Source organism: Phialemonium atrogriseum (genome assembly GCF_030411735.1).
Source record: "Phialemonium atrogriseum strain 8032-3 unplaced genomic scaffold QBC33scaffold_34, whole genome shotgun sequence".
Taxonomy (NCBI): domain Eukaryota; kingdom Fungi; phylum Ascomycota; class Sordariomycetes; order Cephalothecales; family Cephalothecaceae; genus Phialemonium; species Phialemonium atrogriseum.
The window spans coordinates 126,721-147,516 of record NW_026848171.1 but is presented as its reverse complement, the minus strand read 5'-3'; the positions used below and the strand labels follow the sequence as shown (position 1 = coordinate 147,516).

Below are 20,796 nucleotides of genomic sequence, written 5' to 3'. Positions count from 1 at the left end.
TCAAAACAACGCCATTTCTGTGCAGGAATCTCGCAACACCGTATGCGTAGCATGTCTGGAGAAGCGATGCCGTCCTCCATGGACAGTCACTTCCTCCCCACGCTGCCCATGCCCATTCTCAACGTCGCTCGGCTCCCTCGCCCACCCTCTCCGCCTCGGCCCTACCCACCAACCTCAACCCATGCCCAGTCCTCATCCTCCAAGCCCAACGCAACAGCGCATTCAGCATCCGAGCAAAACCCCACCCGTCCGCCAGTCTGCCGCCCTGCGCCGCCTCAGCCCCGCCCCCGACAGCGTGATCCTAACCCGCCGGGCCCGGCGCAGCCCCCCGCTGCACCAGCAGCTGCACGACATCCGGGTTCTGGCTCTGCACAGCGGCGGCGAGCGGCGTCCGACCGCGCGCATCGGCTCTGGACGGGTCGGCGCGCCCGTGCTCGACGAGCGCCCACACCTGGTCCCAGCGGCGGCGGTCGATGGCGTTGACGAGCAGCGAGTCGCCGTGGACGGCGCGGTCGGGGTCCGCGCCGCCGTCGAGGAGCAGCGTCAGGAGGTCGAGGTTGTCCGCGGCGGCGGCGTGCGCGAGCGCCGTCACGCCCCACGTGTCGGGCTCGTCGGCGCGGGCGCCGCGCTCCAGGAGGAGGCGGATCAGGGCGGCGCGGTCCGGCTCGGGGAGGCGGGCGTTGCGCATGGTGGCTAGGAGGAGGGTGTTGCCGACCACGTCGCGGTCGTTGGGGTTGGCGCCGTGGTCGAGGAGGAGGCGGGCGAGTGGGACGTTGCCGCGGCTCGCGGCTTGGCAGATGATGGTGCGGCCGGTCAGATCCCTGGCGTTGGCGTCGGCGCCGTGTTGGAGGCAGAGGCGGACGGAATCGAGGGGCCCCGTGAGTGCGAGGTCGACGAAGAAAGGTTGGCCGACTAGGTTCCTCTCGTCGGTCTTGGCTCCGCGCCGGAGGAGGAGCTCGGCTATCCGGAGTTCTCCGGCCTCCAGCGCGTGGAATAGCGGCGGCCGACGTTTCCTAGACCAGTCCCGGATGGTGGCGTCGGCTCCGGATTCAACGAGTAAGGTAGCTGTTTCGGACTGGCCAGAGGTGATGGCACAGATCAGGGCCGTGTTCCCGTCCTCGTTCCGCCCGTTAATGTTGGCGCCCTGGCCGAGGAGACCCCTGACCTGCGGGACGTTCCCCCTCGCGGCGGCCTGGCAGAGCGGCGAGACGAAGGGCTCAGGCCGCGGTCGCATGCTCGATGTCATGGCCTTGAGCGTGGTTGTTAGCGACGACAGACCCTTTGCAAAGCCCGACTTTCTCGACCTTTCCGGAGCCGCAGGGGGCTCGTCAGAGGGCGGAGGACTGGCCTCAACAGCGACAGATGGAGACGTACCCTCGGTGAAGCCGGAATTGGAGCCCTCGCCGGCTGTGGAGTTACCGACGGTACCGAGGAGATCGACGCCGCTCATGATAGTCGCGGCCGATGACGCCTTTGCATCGTCAACGAGCTGCTGTCCGGCAGCGCTATTCAGCTTCGAATCTTGCGAAGCAACATCGACCCTGGAACCATGTCAGTCAAGTCAGGGCCCGGCGCCCCTTGACAAGCCGGAATCATGACTGACAGGGAGAGTAGTTGCATCACGAAGATGAACAGCCGCGAATACGATATTAACAAGTGCTGGAACTTCACGATCGCACCCAGATCAAGCCGCGGCACGTCCAGTGGCCCTACCCTGTTCACCTGCTTTCCCACCACCGCCAAAGCAACTTCGCATTCCTTCAGCGAGCACACGATGACGCCTTGGAGAGTCTCCGAGATGACCGGAGTGGCGGAGAGACAGTGCTGGAGCTGGTCAGTGTGCTGGCCAAACTGCCGCAGTTTGGTCGACAGGAAGAGCAGTTGGCGAAGTCGTGGGTCCTCGGCAGGAACATGCTTCGCGACGGCCTCGATCTCCACGACCGTGGAGAGAGCCCGACGCGAGATGGCTTCACAACTTGACGTGACCGATGCTGTCGAGAACCCGTCCATTTTCACGTCTGTGAGGGTGTATGAGTCTCAGAGAGCATGTGCGGGCAGGAGCAAGAGCCGTTGCTTGATGGAAGCGGTGGGTGATGGGATATCGAGTCTTCAAGTTTGGGCCTCGGGCACCAACCCCGCACGCCTGCACTGCACTGCCCCCGAACAGACAAGGTAGCACCAGAGAGGAAATGATACTACTGAGCAAATGCGGATGAGCTATGCAATGAACTCCTTGGGTGATTGGGCCTGAGTAAGCCAAAAATAGGTTGTAACGTCGTTGAATCTGCTGAGCCACAATGCAGGGCAGCTGCGGACGAACATCCAAGTGGTTTCGTGTAGGTCAGGTGACATTGTGCCCCAATAAGAGGGCCAAGGAAAGAGAACTCAACAAGCTCGACCAATGCCATGTAATCTACCTAGAAACACTAGCACAACTAGATCCCTAATTGTATACGAAGCAAGCATTCGTCGACTTAATTAGGTAGGTTCCTCCTTTTCTCCATCCTAATGCGAATATCACGTTGTCTGGTATCAGCAATGTCGGCTAATCACGTGCCTTAGCTTTGAAGCTTCAGCATGAGCTGTACATACTGCGTAGCTCGAGGTGTGGTCCGTGCCTTCTGTGGAGACAAGTGAACTGTTCGCAACCTAACTCTCCTCAGAGAGTCAGAACGTAAGTACACACAACATAGAAGCCATCGAACAAGTTACAAATCCATTCATCAACTGTATCCGCCTCCAAACGTCAAAATGAAGACCGATTACTACCTCCACCAGTGCCTCGAGCAGGCCTCTCTGTCTCCTCTCCGTTGCCGTCACGGTTGCATCGTCGTCAAGGGTGGAAAGATCATCGGTAAGGGCTTCAACGACTATCGCTCCGGCTTTGATGGCGGTGCCCTCAAGACGGGCCGTCTTCCCGCCAGTCCGTATCCACTCGGAGGTCCAGGACCTTCTGGACTGAAGCCCAAGCGAAAGTCCAAGCTGAAAGCCCGCTTGACCTCGTCGTCGCCGCCTCGCTTCGACGCCGATGCCAGTGACAGGGGCGCTGGTCACCATGCCAACACCTCCCTCACCATGCACTCGGAGATGATGGCTATCAATTCTGCTCTCACGCGTTCCGGCCTGGCTTCCAGCGTCAAAACGTATTTTAAACTATCAGCTTGTTCGAAACGCAACCGACTTCGGCGAAACCACACCATCAGGTCCTACGTCGAGCGGATCTGCCTCGAGAGCCAAGGGCAGCACCTTCAACAACGCCCCTGCGCGGTTTAGGGTCAAGAGTCGCATTTTGAAGCCGGCCCATGTCGATGCTTCGCTGCTTCGGAAGATGCATGGCAATCATCATCATCATCACAAGAAGGAGCCGGTCAACGACAAGGACAACAAGTTTAAGCACCAACAGCCGCAACAACAGCTTAAGAAGGAGGACCCGGCATGGCAGCAACTAAAGGATGATCACAATGGGACCGAGGTAAGATACAAACTGGAGACATATCCAAACGAATATCGCCCGACCATCTGGCAGGGCATATACATCCCCGTACCAGCAGAGCAGTGACAAACTAACGCCGTCAAAGACGAAAACAATGTGGAATCCAGGGAATCCAGGGAATTCAGGGAATTCAGGGGGTTTCGGGCCGTTGGCGAAGGCCGGTGTTCTCATCCACACTCGGCAGACTCCTCGTCCATCACATGAGGCTCGAGAGCGCATGAAGGATTCCCGGCTAGTCGGCGCAGACGTCTACGTGGCCCGGCTCAACAACTGGCCAGACCGTCCCAAGGCATGTGGCAACCAGCGGCGGCTGCCGACGCCGCCGAACACGGCACTGGGCGCGGCTGGTCCAAGCCCCCCACCCGGAGACGGCAGCGAGGGTCCTATCAACTCCCCGTCGACGGGCTCGCTGCACGACGAGCTGCGCTTCAACTTGCCCACGGCCACTCCGTCGACGGCCGAGGGGGCCGCCGAGGCGGCCGGTCTCCCACGAGCAATCGAGTCCAGGCCGTGCTACAGGTGCGTGGCTTACATGCACTCGGTGGGCATCAAGCGCGTCTTCTGGACCGACAGCAATGGGGAGTGGCAGGGCGCCAAGGTCAGGGACTTGGTCGACGCCATGGACGGCGTCGGTCCGTGTGGAGGCGACGGCGACGACAGGGACGATGTAATGGATCGGGTGTTTGTCACGAAGCATGAGGTCCTGAGGTTGAGAAAGACTAAGGGGATTTAGGCAGTCCGTCAGCACCTCTTGGTGGAATTATCGAAGCCCGCCGATAGGGTTTCCCTCTCGGCTGTTTTATCGCTCGCACATTGTCATTGTAAAGGGTATGATCCGATTTGCTCAACCTGGCTAGAACTCCGGGATAGTTCGGAGTGGCTCCAGGGGGGTTTCTCCCCGCTCCTCGACGAATGTCCACGGTCAGCATAGCTGAATCATGCCATAGGTATACCGGCAGGGAGGCAGCCATGTGGATATCTGGCGCAGCGAGGTAAGTTTGCGTCTGCGTCACTCACGTGCAGTAGCTGGAGAGTTCGAAAGAAGCAAAGCAATCTTAAACATCAGAGTTTTCATATTAACCCAGGCCCAGTCGTAATAATCCGAGGAGAAGGGCCTTACGTTCAGACGTAGACTATGGCAAGTTTTGCCGCAGAGGTTGGATTAAGCTTGTCTTGGCAGCTGCAAGACAAAGGAGCAGGTGTTTGCAGGTGCCGCCAAGTGAACTGCAACTCTATATCCCCCGCAAAATCTTCTCCAGGGAAGTGCCAAAATCGGGACTTTGAACTTCGCAAGTTCATACCACGTACCCTTTTAGATGGTCCGCATGCAGGAAGAACCGCAAACTTGTGCTAGACTCTTATGATGCCGAACGACCCGTTTGACAAACCCAGATGGAAAACGAAGCATTTCGGATCAAGCACCTCCAACAATATCACCAGCTGTCTCATTCGGGCTGTGCTGCCTGATTGAGGCTGTACCATCCAATGCTTCTCGGGGCATGCAGTTTATTATTATATATTCTGCATATCGCTGCATCCACTTCCCTACTCTCTTTTCTTCTGCTGGCCACAGTCGCGATATACAGGATTTACCTTCACCCGCTATCCCGTGTTCCGGGGCCAATACTCGCCGCCGTATCCACCATCTGGTATGCCTACCATGTCCGAAACGGTCGTGTGTTTGTGCTGGCCAAGTCCCTCCATAAGAAATACGGGCCAGTCGTTCGAGTTGGCCCTAACGAGGTCTGGTTCGATTCCGCAGAAGGGTTCAAGAACATCTACAGTGAGCCCACGAATCACCGTTCTGATAGAGCCGGGCGCAGATTTAACGACATGCACAGGTGCTGGCAGCGGCTATGAGAAATCTGACTTCTATCGTAAGTGGAATTTGGAACACGGTTTCCAGGCGACAACATCAAAACCTGACCCTTATTCTCAGTGGCTACAGCACTCCAACACCCCAAGGTCGACTGGTTACTACGCCTCCACTTCCCCGACACCCTGGATTTCCTCTCCGAGCGAGACATGGCGCGGTACCGGCTCCAAAGACGACTCATCGGTCCAGTGTATCAGACCTCAAATTTGAAGAAGTTTGAAGCTGCTATTGACGACGTTGTAGAAAGGGCCGTCGCCCAGATAAAGTCCCTGCAGGGCCAAGAGGTCGACTTGAAGGAGTGGATGCATATCATCGCTGTCGAATGTCTTGGCGCAGTCGTCCTTTCGTGGTCTCCAGGCTTCCTAAGGAACAAGTCTGATGGTGGCACGAGCACTCAGGGCTATCTTGGGTGGAAAAGGAGGAGTGTCCTTGGCCTCTTCCCCATCGCTGCCACAGCGACGATACTCTCAAAGTCCTTCGGCAGAGTCTTTTCAAGCGTCTGGGGTGTGACATACAAGACGCCCAAGAACTTCAAGCCGTTTTTCACAGTTAAGATGCGCCCATTTACCTGCGTCACAGCCGTGCTGTTCCTGTTGCTGATGCTCAAAAATTTTAGGGGGTATACCAGAAGTCCTCGCGGAGGATCGCCGCCGCCCTGAGACCAAACCCCGCCCTTGACAAGCGCAAGGATCTCCTAGCAGACCTGATCCAGCTGCACAAGACCAAGCCCGAGTTCACCGAAACATACCTCCGCCGGCTAGCCGTCACCAACTTCGGCGCTGGCCACGAGACCATGTGCTCAGCACTGACCTCCGCCATGGCCATGATCGGCTCCCACCCCTCCACCCAGAGGCGCGTCGCGCACGAGGTACGCGCCTCCACCGACTCCACCGCCGACCCGATGAGCTACACCGCCGTCGTCCGCCTGCCCTTCACCCAGGCGACCATCAAGGAGGCGCAGCGCCTGTACCCCGTGATTGGCATGTCCCTGCCGCGGCGGGTTCCCGCCGGTACCACGGGGATGCGCGCGCACGGACACCACTTCCCGCCGGGGACGACGGTGGGATGCAACCCTGCGTCGCTGCACCGCAACGCCGACATCTTCGGGGCCGACGCCGGGGAGTTCAACCCGGATCGGTGGCTGCGGCCCGGCGGGGACGCGAGGGCCATGGAGCGGTACAATCTGACGTGGGGTGGCGGCGCGAGGCGGTGTCCTGGGAGGCACCTCGCGGAGATGATTGTGTACAAGGTCGTGGCTGCGCTGGTGCGTGAGTTCGACGTCGAGGTTAGGGTGCCGCCTGAGGAGGAGATGCCGGTCTACTTCATGGCGATGTTGACGGGGGTCAAGGTGAAGTTTTTGCTGAGAAGAGATGACGGTTCATGACGGGGTAGAGGCTACCAGTAAGGGGATTTCAGCACGGAACCGGATTCACTGATCTCCTAGAATCATGGGTTTGAGTTGTTGGAAATATCTAGTTGGTGTTCAATTTTTAAACCAGAGACAAGAGAGAGTCATTAGGATAAGACCAGAATCACAACAATGAGATACGCAGTGCCAAGTCGAATTATTCATATTTTGAAGCCAACCCTTTCGTCCCCTTTGAAACCCCAATATCATCTCCTGTAAATAGCTTCGAGCCCAAACCAAAAGCAAAGAAGAGGTATGGGTCAGAATTTCCAAGTCTCATGATCACGTCAGTGTTTCCATGCCATGTCCTAAATCGAGATGGAGGCAGAATTACTTTTATCCCCTCAAATAATTATATCAGCGAGAGTTGCGCCAGGCTTAAGAACACAGTCTAATACCTTCGGAACGAAACACAATGAATCGTCACTGTCTAATCATCCCACGAATATTTTATCGCTCCTAACGCCAGTGACCTGCATCGTCATCAAGTTCGGCGCAGCAGCGACAGGGCACCCGTCACCCTTCTTCCCGTTGAAGCTCTGCAGGAGAATGACAGAAGCTGTAGCACGCGCCCGGTTGGTGTCGACAGACTGGTCCGACGCATCACTGCTGAAAGATATGGGATCTCCAAACACGTTCCCCACCAGCAGAGCGGCTTCCAGCCTGGCGACGAACTCGTCCCGGCCGGGGGGGCAGGAGCAGGGGATCGGGATCCGCTCCTTCCCGTTGAACCCGCTGCAGCTGCCCGTCTGGATGACGTCGCGGTCGGTGCCGGGGACGACGCCGAATTCCGGGACGAGGTCGCCGATGGCGACCTGTGTGTTGCACATGTGTGGGCTGGGAGCGGCGCGGATGGTGGCTGTAGTGGTGGCCAGACAGGCGAGCGCCGTGGAGAACTTCATGATGGATGGGTAGAAAGACGGACCGGCCGACAAGAATAGTTATAAGCAATAATATTAAATGCGAAAAGAAAAAGAAAGGAAAAAGTCAAGACGATGATGCGAATGGATAAAGACACTTTGGCTCAAACTAACAACGGCAGGAATGGATACCCTTTAAGTATTCATCGCGGAAGACAACCCTCCTCGAATAGGGAAGCAAAGGAGGGTTGATGTCAGCAAAGTACTGGTGTTTTCCTCGTGGTGGATGGGCGGCTGACCTTGGATGCGACATGGCAAGCGTTTGAGGCGAACTACACCGGCCCAGTGGGGATTTAAACGGCGAAGGTTCAAGCTGGTGGTATTTACCCGATAGGGGTACGGAGCTCAACGGCCGCCAAATCGGCCCCATCAGAGACAAGAGACGGGTTGACCCGGCCGCTTGTCAACGTCACGACCTGAAACGAAACATGAACTTAACCCGACGCAGGGGCAAAAAGAAGTCTGTGTCTCCGAAACAATTATTCAGGGGGCATATTATGTCAGAAAGGTCTCCTATTCAATTGTCAGCGGTTACATACGCTCACCAGAAGGGCTCAGGTGGAAATAATTCAAACAGGCCGCAAACTAATTAGACAAAACTCACGACTTCAACAAGGTATTATTCCCTTGCCTTCACAGATCAAATTCTAGCCCTCTCATAATACTCCTCCTTATATCATATAATTTGGAATGCACTGCCATATCTCTAGAAGCGCGGAAAAAGAATGGGGAAAGGGGGGAAAAGGAGCAAAAAAATTGGTGCCGACGCAGCTCGAACAAAAGAGTTCGGACTCGGTGTCGAGTGTCCTAATCTCTTTGTCGTCGGGCCGGTTGTTGATTTTGTCGAGTGTCGCTCATTCCCACTCCACCACGAGACCACAGTTTGACCTGAGTGACATGGCCATGACACCGCCTTCTGTGATCCCTTGAGAATTTGATTCCCTACCCCCATATATATGTTCATTACGCCTTTTCGTAGGTCACGGGATCTCTCCATGGGAGAGACTTGACGCACTCCCCTTCGATACTGGCGCGTCTCATCAACCTAGGTACGCAGTATAGCCCAAGGTGATAGAAGCAAGGTAACACACGCTTCCCACCATGACTCCCCATGCCTCCCATACTGGCCACCCTCAACCTACGATATCAACGTGCCATCTCCATCATGTATGCGCCTTCCAAACAACATATCCGTTACCCCAACAACCTGACCACCACAACCAACCCACCCCGACAAAATGCCAGTATTTCATGCAAATTACTTCTGTTCATTACTAAATGCCGATAAATTTCAACGGCACCTCTTCAGAAGCCATCCATAATTATATTAGACACCTTTACGCAACGTTTTGTCCTCTCCTCTCCCTTGGTCTGCCCGCTCCCCACCGCACCACTATCGGTATAAATCTGCAAAATTCCCACCCCTGAGAAAAGTGCTTGCCCAACGAAATGCTAAAGTGAGCCGCTATTCATGTGGCATAACGGGGGGCCAGCGACTCTACGGCTACCACATGCGGCTGTGGTAAACCGTTTCCTACTACAAGCAGACAGGCATGTCTCGACACCGAGCAACGCTCTCTTCCATACGCATTTCCTATTTATTATTTTTTCTACTAACACAGCATGACGAACTACTGATTCTCGTCAGGCCTCCGCCCTTCTCAAGTCATAGTCAGAACGCCTCGGAACCTCAGCTTGCCTGCCAGCATCGCCTCCATGGCCTTCGCCGCGTCCTTGAGGGGATACTTCTCGATGTAGCACCTGACCCCGTTGAGCCTCGAGAACTCGATACAATCCTCCGCATCCAGCGCGTGCCCAGACGGCCATCCGTGAACCGACGCCCCCTTGGAGACCAAGAGGGCTGTATCAAACTCAACCGGCCCGACTGGCGCCAGCACCAACAGCTTCCCCCCCGGCGCCAGGCCGTACTGAATGTTGCTGATGGCCTTCGGGCTCGGGGCCGTCGAGACGATCAGCTCCGCACCACCCAGCGCCTGCAGCCTCTGCGCCGCGTCCTCCTTACCACTATCGACGAACTCGTTCGCGCCCAGCTTCCCCGCGAACTCGCGCTTGTCGTCCCCACTCGACACCGCGACGGTCCGATACCCCATGGCGCGGCAGTACTGGACGGCGAGGTGCCCGAGCCCGCCCAGGCCCTGCACGGCGACGAGGGCGCCGTGCTCGACGCGCATCTTGCGGATGCCGTTGAACACGGTGACGCCGGCGCACAGCAGCGGCGCCGCCTCGGCCGGGTCCATGTCCTCGGGCACGCTCACCACCGCCTCGGACCGCAGCGTCGTGTACTCGGCGTACCCGCCGTCGAAGCTCACCCCGTTGATCTTCTCGTTGTCGCACATCTGGAACTGCCCGCGCTGGCAAGACCGGCACGTGCCGTCGTGGCCTGGGGAATGACTGTTAATCCATGAATGGTTCAACAAAAACAAAAACAAGGGAGGAAACCGGGCGCGGGGAAAAAAGAAACAACACGTCTCGGCCAGGGGACCGCCCTTAACTAACTAACCTCCATGCCACGGTCCGCCGACCCGCTCCCCGCCCTTGAAGCGCGTCACGCCCTCGCCGACCGCAACGACGTCGCCGACGATCTCGTGGCCCGGCACGATGGGCCACGGGTTGGGGAGGTGGCCCTCCTGCTCAAACGAATCCGTGTGGCATACCCCGCAGGCCAGGACCTTGACGAGCACCTCGCCGGGGCCGGGGCGCTTGAGCTGGAGGTCCTGGAGCTGCAATGGCGCGCCCTTCTCCTTGATTACGGCGGCTTTGTAGGTCTTTGGGTAGTTGTAGGTTGATGACATGGTGAAAACGTGGGGAGGTTGCTTTGCTTTGTTTATATTCGTGATGTTCTTGTGGAGTTCTTGGAGGATGGTCAAGCTGCTGGAGTTGGGAGGAGGACAGAGCTGGGTTTTATATGAGCTGACGTTGGGAGAGCACATGCAAGGACGTATATATTAGTAACGAGCAGCCATGGGCCTCTCAAGCCACAGAAACGTCATTCTGCCATCACCGTCTTGCATTTCCAATCCGCAAAAGAAAAGGTCTGGAGGCGGGAAAAAGGAAATAAACATTACGCTATTGATGTGCTGCAGGCAATGCACCCTGCTTATGCGAAGACTGCTATCGAGAGGTAGAATCTAGTGATCATTCTGTTATCATGCCATCAAGACGTCTTCAAGGGACAATTCCATCGTCTCGAAATTGTCAAAAACGTTTCCCCACAAATTGAGCAAGCCAGAAATTCGGATCCCCGTAATCAACGTCAGAGGTCTACCTACATTAGATACGAGGACAGAGGTAGCACAGGGCCCGTTCGGATTTAGACGGCCGTCTCAGCAGTTGGTATCGGAGCTGCAGGGGGCAGGTTCGTCTTATTAATGCCGTGCAGACAGATCGGCTTTCTCGAATCCGAACGATAAATCCGGCGATTCGTCTAGATCTCTTTCCAAGGGACTGTGATTGGTCAGCCAACTCGATTAGCACCGATCGCGATCGGAGTCCACTATCGGCGATTAGCTTGCTCGCCACCATTGAAGCCGATGGACGGCCAATACTTGAAATGTCAGCCAAATCGTTCTTTTTCTCTACTGGCTCTTCGCTTCCCGGCTCGGCTCAGACCATGCATGAAACGGCCCGTTAGAAGCTTCCCGAAGGCTGGGATCATCCATGGCCAAAGAGAAACGGGATACGTGGACCACAAATCAAGGAGACGGGCTGCAGGAGACCTGATGCTATTTGAGGATCATGATCGAACAAGCTGCCATATTGAACGATTCCCACTTAACGATACGAGTTCGGAATTCGCAATCTCGCTGCTTCCCTCTGCAACCGTCGCTCTTTTCGGACTCGGCGGACACCCATAACCGCCTGCATATTTTTGAACAACTTGCCTAGTGTGTAGATTTCACCACCAACGATGACAGCTATAGTAAAGGAAAGGAACAAGAAGGCCGTGAAGCCTATAATGAGCGCGAGAAAGATTAGCACATAAATGGTGCCGCAGCCTCTGCTCTTTTTCATGACAAGCTCAACGAGGTCGACATCAGGCAAGTCTTGGGCATCGGACTAGAAAAGAGCGTTGCGTAAGCGAATACTGTATTCCCGGGCTGGGGGCGGTGCATAATTACCTCTCGACCATCTTCCATCTCAAGGGTGCTCACTCTGCGTTGCGTGGGGCTGGAAGTATGTGACTGTGCTGTCGCCGTAGCAGAAGCGGTTGAAGCTTCTTGAAGCTGTGCTGTTCTTCGCCGCACCATCTGTTGGGGCTCTGAGGCTGGGTTTCCTTGAGAATACCCAGTAGCTTCATCTTGGGGAAGGTTCTGCTCTTGGACGGCAGGCTCTAGTGCTTCTTGTTGGCTGGCGAGTCTTTCTGCGCCAGCCGAGGAATTATGAACAAGGTCATTACTTGGCTGCACACTGAGCTGAGTCGCGGCGTCTTCTTGAGCTGTACCCCTTGTGATAGAGGTGTCGTGTGCCACACCTGTGCTCAATGTCAAAACGGGCTCTGTCCTCCATGATGCTTTCGTGTGGGAATGTATGTACGTACTATTCCTGGACTCCACGGCATTTATTGCGTAGACAATGAGAAGGATAGCCGGTATCGCCTGGCCAAACTTCCATTCCATTAGTGGTGACAGATCAACCTCCTCAAATTGCAAGTGTCGGACGAGATATAAAATGGCCAGGCCGAACCAGATGACCGTGGTCAGGACGTCGGTGAATAAGGAGCTGGCGACCTCCTTCCATATATCCGGGCCCGCGATCTGGAACATCTTGAAGAACTTGTACAGCGGCTTCGGGTATCCGGAAGGGGTTCCCCTCAGAAGCATTTGCAAATTCTGCCATTTTCCAAGTCTTCGAAGTTTCTCTTCATGCACATATGCTTCAAGGTCGTCCTTGAAGTGCGGATCTCGGGAGAAACGAGCTTCTAGGGACAGTGCAAGGGGGTATCGATGCTCCTCCTCACCATAAAGCCTGTCGCTTCTCAGATCGGCCGTGAGACTTTCATGGTAACACCAAACCATGAACAAAACCAGAGCCAGCCAATCCAGGATTGTTGAACCAAGCTCGTCTTCGTAGTCGTCGATCACGCAAACTTCCAGTGTCCCAGGGTCGTGTGTCCAAGTCAAGTATTGGATGAAGGTGCTTGACAGGAGGAAGACCAGGTGGAAGGCCATTAGAGAGACACGTAGTCGCTTCTGCCATTTGTTATGCTTGAAGTGCATTCTAAGAGCCGTAAGTGTTGCCAGATAAGCCGTTGAGCAGAAGAAAACGAGGTCATTGGCCATCTGGAAAGTGAAAGCGGTGATGTCACAGATCTGGGCGTAAATAGTGATGAGAAGAGCAATTCCAATGACAAGCGTCTGATCGCTCAAGGCCAGAATGAAGGTTTGGTATACTGTCTTTCTAGGTCCCTTTTTAAGGGCTCGGGTGGTGTGTCCTAGCCAGCTGTCCAGTCTGGAGATGATTTTTTGGTCAACACAGTTATACTGTTCTTCTGGGATTCCATGATTCACAAAGGCCAAAGCCAGTGTGGAGACGGCCGCAAACGCTGTCAATATGAAGGACAATATGACCTGCGCACATGGCCTGTTAGCATTTTACTCTTGGCATAGAAACATGATGGTGCTTACACCGATTCCCACGAGATCAGGATCCGCAGGGTTTTCCCTCCATGCTTGCGTTTCGTTAAGACAATCGATTGATTTCCCGAGAACCATGCTCAATGGTTGTCAGAGACACACGCGAAGTAAAGTCGACGTAAAAAGAGGACGGAGTTTTGAGAGACCAACTGAGAATAGATTTTCCAATTGCAAACAAGTTGAACCCGAGGAAAGACGAGATAAGTTACACATCGAATTCCGGACAGCTGAAAGATTGAAAGGAAAGAAAAGGAAAGGAAATGAGCAGACGAGGTTATGCAGGTGATAAAAGTCCTCCTTTCGAGTGTTGTGATAGAGGCACTTGACTAGGTTGGTTCTGCCTGGGACATAGCTTCCTCGAGCATTTCAATTGTTAAATAGGTACCTTGCGAGATCTATCATGAACGGCTTCCAAATTTGTACTTCGCCGTTGTAGTTCTAACATTTGAAATCCTAGAGGTACCTACCCAAGGAGGGCAGCACGGTACATCTATCTTCGTTTGTACGTTTACTTACACAGTACTGACGCAACCGCAATACCTTCTCAACCAACCAGAACATTGGATAGTTTAAACTGCTTTTTCGCCTGGCCTAGGCAGGTGGCTGGCGCCTGTACTAAGGAATAAGTACGGCCGAACTATTTTAATCAATTTGCAGCCTGAGATTCTCAACGACTAACAGTTGATGTATCGTTAAATCACGCCACCCTATCTCACCCCCCAACCGCCTCCAGCACAAACCCAAACCTCATCTCCCCCGTCCGAACCAACAACTCCTCCCTAACCCCGGGCCCACACGCCCCCGTCCCCACCCCCGCAACCCTAGCATCAAGCCTCAACAACGTCCCCGCCCCCTCGACAAGATCGCACGGGTGCCGAGCCGCCTCCACGGCCGCGGCATCGTACCTCGTCGCCGCGAAGCTGAACAGCCCAGATCCCAACAACGCGTCCGAGCCCGGCGCCGCGACGGCCCTGATTCCCGCGCCGCCCCCCGCCAGCGCCACCCACCTCGTATCCATGTGATTCCCGCCCTCCTGCGGCACCTCGTAGCGCGTCTGCAGGCCCGCCACGCCGCGCGACCACACGCCGACGCGCTGCGCCGCGCGCTTGTCGGGGTAGCTCTCTCCCGGGCCGAGGCCGAGCCAGCGGACGGCGTCGAGGGCGCGCGGGAGGCGGAGGTCGAGGCCTGCGCGGGGGACGTGTGTGGGCGGGTGTGGGCCGGTCGGGGAGAGGGAGACGGAGATGGAGAGGGTGCCGGATGGGGAGATGGTGTATGTTGTCGTGGCGTCCCAGCCCCAGGCGTGCACGGGCGGGGAGAGGTAGGTGGTGGTGGTGATTTTGAGAGTGCCGTCGGGGGAGGGGGTGGTGGGGAGGGTGATGGAGCGGAGTTGGCTTGTTAGGGCGTCTACGCCGAAGCGGCGCCAGTAGGGGAGGGAGATGGGGACGTCGTTGTCGGTGGGGGGTCGCCAGAAGCCGGGGATGATGGCCGCGCCGGTTGCGGGGTCTGCCTCGAGGAGAGTGGCGCCGTTGGCGGTCCAGTCTGTTAGGTAGCCGCGGGCGGTGTCGAAGGTGAAGGAGAAGGCCTCGCCTGACACCCTGACCGTCGATTGTGCAGTGTCGACGCTCAGCTTCGACGTCAGCTGGCGTAAGGCGGGTGTTAGCTCGAGAGTCTCTGCTCTCGAGATCTGGTGCTGGAACCAGGCAATCTCGTGTCCTGGCTCTGCCCACGGAGTTGACTCTCGTAGTCGAAGTGTCACGGTCAGGTAGACATCCTTGCTCGACTTGATCTTGGACAGCGAGGCGGGTAATGCTACCTTGGCAGACTTCCCAGCGGCGATGACCGGAACGTCGAGTGTTCCCGATGCCAGCAGAGTAGCGCTATAAAAAAGGAGTGTTAATCAACCAGCCCGAGTGAACTCCTGAAGTTTCTTGTCACAGACACATACCTGTCTCCGAATTCTTCCAACTTGTATGTCATCGCGAGGTGCCCCAACTCAACATAGCTATAGTCGTTTGATATGGCCAAGCTGTCATCGCTAGCCATCTCGAACCTCACGGGCTGGATCACCTTCTTGAAATCTAGCAACCCCGGCGTCGGTTCGTGGTTACTAAACAGCAGCCCGTCCATGACAAAGGTGCCGTCGTTGGGGAAATCGCCAAAATCGCCTCCGTACGCGTAATACGATTTGCCATCAGCATCCTCCTTCCACAGCCCGTGGTTCGCCCACTCCCAGATGAAGCCGCCCTGGAGCCGTGGGTACGTGCGGAACGCGCTGTCGTACTCCTCGAGCCAGCCGGGCCCGTTGCCCATGGCGTGCGCGTACTCACACAGGACGATGGGCTTGTCGAAGGAGCCGTCCTCCTTTACACCCTCTGTCTTGACTAGGCGGACCAGCCGGTCCACAGAAGGGTACATGTACGAATACATGTCGGCGGACTCGGCATGGGCATCGCCCTCGTAGTGCACCAGCCGACCTGGGTCGAACTCCTTGGCCCAGTCGTACATGGCCTTGTGGTTCTGGCCGTAGAAGGACTCGTTGCCCAGCGACCAGATGATGATGGATGCGTGGTTCTTGTCCCTGTGCACCATCTGCTCGATGCGGTCGATATATGCCGCCTTCCAGGCCGGGTTGTCGGTCGTGAATTTGGCTGCCTGCGGGAAGGTCAACTTCTTGCGCTCCTCGTAGTCCATCTCCTCGGGGATGTCCAGAGGTCGCGCGACGGCGTCGTAGAAGCCATGGCATTCCAGATCAGCCTCGTCCATGACCCAGAGGCCGAGCTCGTCGGCGAGGTCATACAGGCGCGGGTCCGACGGGTAGTGCGAGCAGCGGAGGGCGTTGATGTTGTGAGTCTTCATGAGGAGAAGGTCCTTCCTGATGAAGTCCAAGGGCACGGCGCGGCCGTGTAATGGGTGATGGTCATGACGGTTGACTCCGTGTAGCTTTACGGGTGTCCCGTTGACCGTGATGAGCCCATTCTTGAGCTCAATCTTGCGGAAGCCTACATTCTGGTTAACAGTCATGGCCTGGCCTGCATCGGTCGAGATTGTCAGCTCCACGGTGTACAGATATGGCGTCTCTGCTGTCCATTTCTTTGGACTGGGTACATCCGCGGCGAGAATGACTTTAGCGTCGCCCGGGTTGACCACAGCCTTCTTGATAGTGGAGATGATCCCACCGCCATTCTTGGGCAGCTCCCGGAGGATGAGCGTTAGACTCGATTTTGTTGCTGTTTTAACATTGACCGTAGCTTCGACGACGGCGTCCTCGTATTTGTCGTCAAAATCATCAGTCCGGATAAACCAATCCTCGATCCTTGTAGATCCCGGGAACGAGATGAGATGGACGTCGCGGAAGATGCCTGGCCACAAATTACTCAGTATCTGGATTCCCCGGAGGGCGCTCACGAGGGGTCAACCTGGGTCGCCGTACCTGAAAGCCACCACTGGTCCTGATCCTCGATATACGTGCCGTCCGACCACTGGTAGACCTTGACAGTGAGCTCGTTTGACTCGCCCCTATCCACGAACGCGGTCACGTCGAACTCGGAGGCGTTTCGCGACCCCTGAGCATAGCCGACCAAGGTACCGTTCACCCATACGTGGTAGGCGCTGTCGACGCCGTCGAAGCGCAGCCGCAGCTGCGAATCACCCTCCCACGAAGAAGGCACGTAGAAGGACCGGCGGTAGGTGCCCGTTGGGTTCTCGGTGGGCACATGGGGCGGGCAGACGGGGATGGGGAACTGGGTGTTTGTGTAGTGTGGTTTCCCGTGGCCCTGGAGCTGCCAGTGGCCGGGGACTTGGATCGTCGTCCAGCTGGTGGCGGCCTCCGGTTTCAAGTCCGGCGCCTCGAGCGGGCTTGCGGCGTAGTGGAAGTCCCATCGGCCGTTAAGCAGCAGAGACGCCTCGGGAATGAAGTAAGAGCGCGGAGGGAGCGTACTTCTTCGGAAGACGGCCGGATTACAATAATCGGGCGTGCCCTCTCGCTCCTGCAGGGGGATTCCGTTGGCAGCCATCCTGTTGCTTTAACTGATTGTAGACTTAAAGCTTCCCTCAACATAGAATAAAGGCCCAGTTGAATGGAACGGGATTTGAGTCTCAACACAAGCGGATGTCGTTATACCTTTCAAACATCAACTCGCACCGATAATCGCAGCCTTTTGTTGCTGGTTGGACCCCCGCACATGCCCCCGTAGAACGTGGGGCAGAATTGGAGCTCCCATGATCTTGTGAGCTCTGGGTTGCAGCCCCTCGTTGGGGCAGCTGCAGGTTAACGGGGGACGCTGTGGGGCGGGGGATTCCGACAACCAACAGCCAACAGCGCAACGGCGGGTGAGTAGCAAGACCCACGACGGTCTCTGCCGGTACCTGACTACGGCACAATCGCGGCATAGCCAAGCCACGCTGCCGGGGGTGTCGGAGCCGGCAGGAACCAACCATATGTAGTCAGTCACGTGTTTCTTCCAGTGTCTTTCTTTCTCTGTTTTTATTTCTCTTTTAATGGCCCAATTCCTCTACATTGCCTTACTACACTCTTCAACCCGCTCACGGCTCATCATCAGTTCGCAGCAATTTCAATTGCCAACGGTCATATGGAAAATTAAGTAGAATAAAAAGGGGATAAATTTCCCATGTTACGTCCCAGCCTTCCCCGCAGTGGACCACTATGCGGGTACCTTTTTATGTGTTGTTCCACATCTCCCACGGCACCCACTGTTCCCCCAACTTTCTTCTCTAATTACTTGACTATCGGTCCGCCTCGGATCGAGACACAAGCTCCCCATCTCCACACTACTGACAAGCTCTATGCAAGTTCTCGTCGATTGGTGTCATAATGGATACGGAAAACGGGACTGCTGCCGAACACAGCAGGAAGAGGTTGAGGGCTTCGCACGCGGTAAGTTGCCGACGTGCTTATAGCTTGTCAGGGTTTTGCTGGGGGAGGATGAGGCTTGGTTGGCTACTTGCAAGGAGTTGTGTCACTAACACTAACAATGCTGCGATCCTCAGTGCGACGTGTGTCGATCAAGGAAAATAAGGTAAGGTTCGCTTGGCACCCACTCGCGGAGCCTCAAGACGGGCTACTAGCAGCTAACATCCAGTTTCATGTAGATGCGATGGGAACCACCCTTGCGCGACCTGCGTGGCGTCCGAGACTGAATGCACCTATGGATCTGAAGCCAACTCGTAAGCCGCGCGGTCTTCCGCCAGTGAGCAGGAATGGCTGCTGATCGCATCTCGTCTTCCCTGTAGGCGAGGGAAGAGCGACATGATTCTCGAGGGAGTCCTGCGAGTGGAGAAGTTTCTCCACGAGATGAAAGCAAGCATCGTCAGTAGTGTCCAGTGTCGTCTCACCATGATATTTCCCCAAGTCCAAAGGCTCAACCTAGGAACTAGGGCGCATCTTCCTTCACCGATGGCCCACGACAGCCCCGGGCCCTTGTCTCCCCGGTTGTCAGTTCTTCAGCCGGAAGAGGGAGCTTCTCCTGTAGCCCCTTGGCCGAATCACACTCCCACACTCAGCAACAGAACCCCCTGAGCGAGCCGCACATCTCCAACAACTTCGAAAATGCCGTACTGGACTCGATGCACACGTCGACTACCGAGTCGATCCTCCAGTGGCCACACTTCAATGTCTTTCCCAGCCTCCGCCTCGACTACGTATCCATCTTCCAGCTGGAACAGTCGCGGCCCCCCTTCCAGACACGGAGCACCGCCATGTACCCCTACGTGACAGCCGAAGACGTGGACAGCATCCTGGACTCGTTCGAGCACGCCGTCAACTTCTGGTACCCCACCATGTCCCGCGGTCAGCTGGAGCGGGCCCGAGCGGCGGTAACGACGGGGTCCTTCGAGGACGATGGCGCGGGCGGGTGCCTGGCCCTGCTAACCATGGCTCTAGGGTGCGCCAGCCAGGTGACGGCCGGGCTCGCCACGACGGGCGCGGTGCTGGGCGAGGAGGAGAGGAAGCGGCGCGCGGCGAGGCGGGCGATGGGGAACATGTACTTTGACGGCGTGATGAAGAAGCTGCACACCGCCCACACCGATGTCAGCGCGACGGCGACTCACTGTCTGTTCTTTGTTGCGTGAGTCCGATCCCTCTATCCCTCTTCATTTCCGGCATCAAGCACCGTGGGATGAATTGTTGACGGATCCCACGAGCGCAGCATGTATTTCGCGTTCCTTCGTCGACCCCTTCAGGCGTGGGAGTACATCAACGCGGCGGCGGCAAAGTGTCTCCTCTTGCTCTCTTACCCGCCGGTTGGCGAGAGCCTCGAAGACCAGGAGAGGATCAGGCGGATATTCTGGTCCTGCTACATCCTGGAAAGGTATGCTTTCTCTTCTTTTGCTTCGTGCTCTCCGCTAGCCACCAACCATGACATTCCCCACCCATCAGCACCACATACACCAACACTAACGACGACCAGCGACTACCTCGCCGAGCTCTCGGGCCTCCCCCAATCCGGCATCGCGCGCATCGAGTCCTCAGTCCCCCTCCCGGGCGCCTACCACACGCACGCCTCGCCGGCTGAGGAGGAACAGTCTTCGCTCTATTTCCTCGCATGCATCTCGATGCGGCGGCTGCTGAACCGCGTGCACCAGCTGCTGTACGCGCGGGGCACGGGCGCGTCGGTCGACGGCGCGCGCTTCCCCTTCGTCGTCGCCGAGCTCGATCACCAGCTCGACGACTGGCGCGACGTCCTCCCGCCCGCCTTCGCCTTCGCCGTCCCGCAGCCCGCCGACACCGCTGCCGCCGTCCCGCAGCCCGCGACAGAGCACGGCGCCTTCCTCAGGCAGAGGTACCTCACCTGCCGGAGCGTCATCTACAGGCCCTACCTGATGTGGATGCTTAGTGGCGCCGGCGGGGCAGGGTACGGGGGTGGGCTCGGCGGGGGCGGGACCGTCAGCGAGGAGGTGCTGGCCAACTGTAGGGCCTGCCTGGACGCGTGCCTGCTGCACATACTCAACCTGAGGGGTTTCGCCCAGACGGTGCTGGTCGATACGTGGATCTGCTCGCTGTCGTGAGTACTTCTCGTCGTCTCGTGTTCCACGAAAAACGGGCTAGAAAACTGACCACGGAGGCGACTAGTATGGCGGGCGCGATGCTCGTGCTCCTCGCGGCTTGCCGGATGCCCGCCCTGAGGGGCTTGATAGGTCCCGAGGTGCTGGCTGCCGGCAACCACCTCCGACAGTTGCTCCACGGCTGGCAGCAGGTGTCTGGCGATCCGAGCTCGCCCAGCGTCGACCAGAGCGTGCGCATCATAGGCGAGGCTGATCGGTTCATCCGGCAGGTCTACGGGTCTGGGGAGCCGTTTCCTCTTGTCAGAAGACATAGCGACCGGTAGGCAGAGGAGGCGGCAGCGAAGCGGCCTTCATTCGGGCTGTGTCGCCATTGCATCTCACGTATGCCGGATCCTGCCGGGAACTTGGAAGGCCCGGTAATCATC

The 20,796-nt window shown here is 56.9% G+C and overlaps 8 protein-coding genes across 8 annotated transcripts; 3 read left to right on the top strand and 5 right to left on the bottom strand.

Annotated features, from left to right (window-relative positions):
• Positions 1 to 62: 62 nt before the first annotated feature.
• Positions 63 to 2,483, bottom strand: QBC33DRAFT_598985 (ankyrin repeat-containing domain protein). The gene is made up of 2 exons (XM_060432013.1): positions 1,604 to 2,483; positions 63 to 1,541 (listed from the first exon to the last, which is right to left on the bottom strand). The coding sequence occupies exons 1-2, from the start codon at positions 2,008 to 2,010 to the stop codon at positions 302 to 304; spliced, it is 1,647 nt and encodes a 548-aa protein (XP_060279343.1). The 5' UTR covers positions 2,011 to 2,483; the 3' UTR covers positions 63 to 301.
• Positions 2,484 to 2,751: 268 nt separating this feature from the next.
• On the top strand, positions 2,752 to 4,226 carry QBC33DRAFT_563121 (uncharacterized protein; the record flags this gene model as incomplete). The annotated part of the gene is made up of 3 exons (XM_060430249.1): positions 2,752 to 3,143; positions 3,232 to 3,472; positions 3,579 to 4,226. The coding sequence occupies 3 exons, from the start codon at positions 2,752 to 2,754 to the stop codon at positions 4,224 to 4,226; spliced, it is 1,281 nt and encodes a 426-aa protein (XP_060279342.1).
• Positions 4,227 to 4,698: 472 nt separating this feature from the next.
• Positions 4,699 to 6,954, top strand: QBC33DRAFT_550464 (cytochrome P450). Its single transcript, XM_060429085.1, has 4 exons — positions 4,699 to 5,276; positions 5,335 to 5,370; positions 5,433 to 5,917; positions 5,986 to 6,954. The coding sequence occupies exons 1-4, from the start codon at positions 4,979 to 4,981 to the stop codon at positions 6,751 to 6,753; spliced, it is 1,587 nt and encodes a 528-aa protein (XP_060279341.1). The 5' UTR covers positions 4,699 to 4,978; the 3' UTR covers positions 6,754 to 6,954.
• Positions 6,955 to 6,982: 28 nt separating this feature from the next.
• QBC33DRAFT_250118 (uncharacterized protein) lies at positions 6,983 to 8,043 on the bottom strand. The gene has a single exon (XM_060422993.1). The coding sequence runs from the start codon at positions 7,677 to 7,679 to the stop codon at positions 7,212 to 7,214; it is 468 nt and encodes a 155-aa protein (XP_060279340.1). The 5' UTR covers positions 7,680 to 8,043; the 3' UTR covers positions 6,983 to 7,211.
• A 929-nt stretch (positions 8,044 to 8,972) lies between these two features.
• On the bottom strand, positions 8,973 to 10,823 carry QBC33DRAFT_250073 (alcohol dehydrogenase GroES-like domain-containing protein). The gene is made up of 3 exons (XM_060422991.1): positions 10,784 to 10,823; positions 10,219 to 10,628; positions 8,973 to 10,098 (listed from the first exon to the last, which is right to left on the bottom strand). The coding sequence occupies exons 2-3, from the start codon at positions 10,508 to 10,510 to the stop codon at positions 9,359 to 9,361; spliced, it is 1,032 nt and encodes a 343-aa protein (XP_060279339.1). The 5' UTR covers positions 10,511 to 10,628; positions 10,784 to 10,823; the 3' UTR covers positions 8,973 to 9,358.
• A 541-nt stretch (positions 10,824 to 11,364) lies between these two features.
• On the bottom strand, positions 11,365 to 13,774 carry QBC33DRAFT_250100 (uncharacterized protein). The gene is made up of 4 exons (XM_060422992.1): positions 13,343 to 13,774; positions 12,256 to 13,285; positions 11,837 to 12,189; positions 11,365 to 11,774 (listed from the first exon to the last, which is right to left on the bottom strand). The coding sequence occupies exons 1-4, from the start codon at positions 13,427 to 13,429 to the stop codon at positions 11,490 to 11,492; spliced, it is 1,755 nt and encodes a 584-aa protein (XP_060279338.1). The 5' UTR covers positions 13,430 to 13,774; the 3' UTR covers positions 11,365 to 11,489.
• A 125-nt stretch (positions 13,775 to 13,899) lies between these two features.
• On the bottom strand, positions 13,900 to 17,656 carry QBC33DRAFT_480219 (glycoside hydrolase). Its single transcript, XM_060425326.1, has 3 exons — positions 16,782 to 17,656; positions 15,297 to 16,710; positions 13,900 to 15,228 (listed from the first exon to the last, which is right to left on the bottom strand). Exons 1-3 carry the CDS (start codon positions 17,362 to 17,364, stop codon positions 14,064 to 14,066), a joined length of 3,162 nt encoding a protein of 1,053 aa, XP_060279337.1. The 5' UTR covers positions 17,365 to 17,656; the 3' UTR covers positions 13,900 to 14,063.
• A 219-nt stretch (positions 17,657 to 17,875) lies between these two features.
• On the top strand, positions 17,876 to 20,646 carry QBC33DRAFT_598977 (C6 zinc finger domain-protein; the record flags this gene model as incomplete). Its single annotated transcript, XM_060432012.1, has 8 exons — positions 17,876 to 18,245; positions 18,359 to 18,387; positions 18,461 to 18,535; positions 18,602 to 18,686; positions 18,746 to 19,434; positions 19,516 to 19,677; positions 19,777 to 20,370; positions 20,439 to 20,646. Coding segments are annotated over exons 1-8 (1,905 nt in total), but the record flags the coding sequence as incomplete, so codon positions are not given.
• Positions 20,647 to 20,796: the final 150 nt, after the last annotated feature.

Coding starts and splice junctions, on each gene's coding strand:
- QBC33DRAFT_598985 (XM_060432013.1), bottom strand. CDS start 2,010: ATGGACGGGTTCTCGACAGCATCGGTCACGTCAAGTTGTGAAGCCATC. Junction 1,542..1,603: donor GTGATGCAACTACTCTCCCT/GTCAGTCATGAT, acceptor ACATGGTTCCAG/GGTCGATGTTGCTTCGCAAG.
- QBC33DRAFT_550464 (XM_060429085.1), top strand. CDS start 4,979: ATGCTTCTCGGGGCATGCAGTTTATTATTATATATTCTGCATATCGCT. Junction 5,277..5,334: donor AGGGTTCAAGAACATCTACA/GTGAGCCCACGA, acceptor CGACATGCACAG/GTGCTGGCAGCGGCTATGAG. Junction 5,371..5,432: donor TGAGAAATCTGACTTCTATC/GTAAGTGGAATT, acceptor CCTTATTCTCAG/TGGCTACAGCACTCCAACAC.
- QBC33DRAFT_250118 (XM_060422993.1), bottom strand. CDS start 7,679: ATGAAGTTCTCCACGGCGCTCGCCTGTCTGGCCACCACTACAGCCACC.
- QBC33DRAFT_250073 (XM_060422991.1), bottom strand. CDS start 10,510: ATGTCATCAACCTACAACTACCCAAAGACCTACAAAGCCGCCGTAATC. Junction 10,099..10,218: donor CGGCGGACCGTGGCATGGAG/GTTAGTTAGTTA, acceptor GTCATTCCCCAG/GCCACGACGGCACGTGCCGG.
- QBC33DRAFT_250100 (XM_060422992.1), bottom strand. CDS start 13,429: ATGGTTCTCGGGAAATCAATCGATTGTCTTAACGAAACGCAAGCATGG. Junction 13,286..13,342: donor CTGATCTCGTGGGAATCGGT/GTAAGCACCATC, acceptor CCATGTGCGCAG/GTCATATTGTCCTTCATATT. Junction 12,190..12,255: donor TGCCGTGGAGTCCAGGAATA/GTACGTACATAC, acceptor CATTGAGCACAG/GTGTGGCACACGACACCTCT.
- QBC33DRAFT_480219 (XM_060425326.1), bottom strand. CDS start 17,364: ATGGCTGCCAACGGAATCCCCCTGCAGGAGCGAGAGGGCACGCCCGAT. Junction 16,711..16,781: donor GGACCAGTGGTGGCTTTCAG/GTACGGCGACCC, acceptor ATTTGTGGCCAG/GCATCTTCCGCGACGTCCAT. Junction 15,229..15,296: donor TTGGAAGAATTCGGAGACAG/GTATGTGTCTGT, acceptor CCTTTTTTATAG/CGCTACTCTGCTGGCATCGG.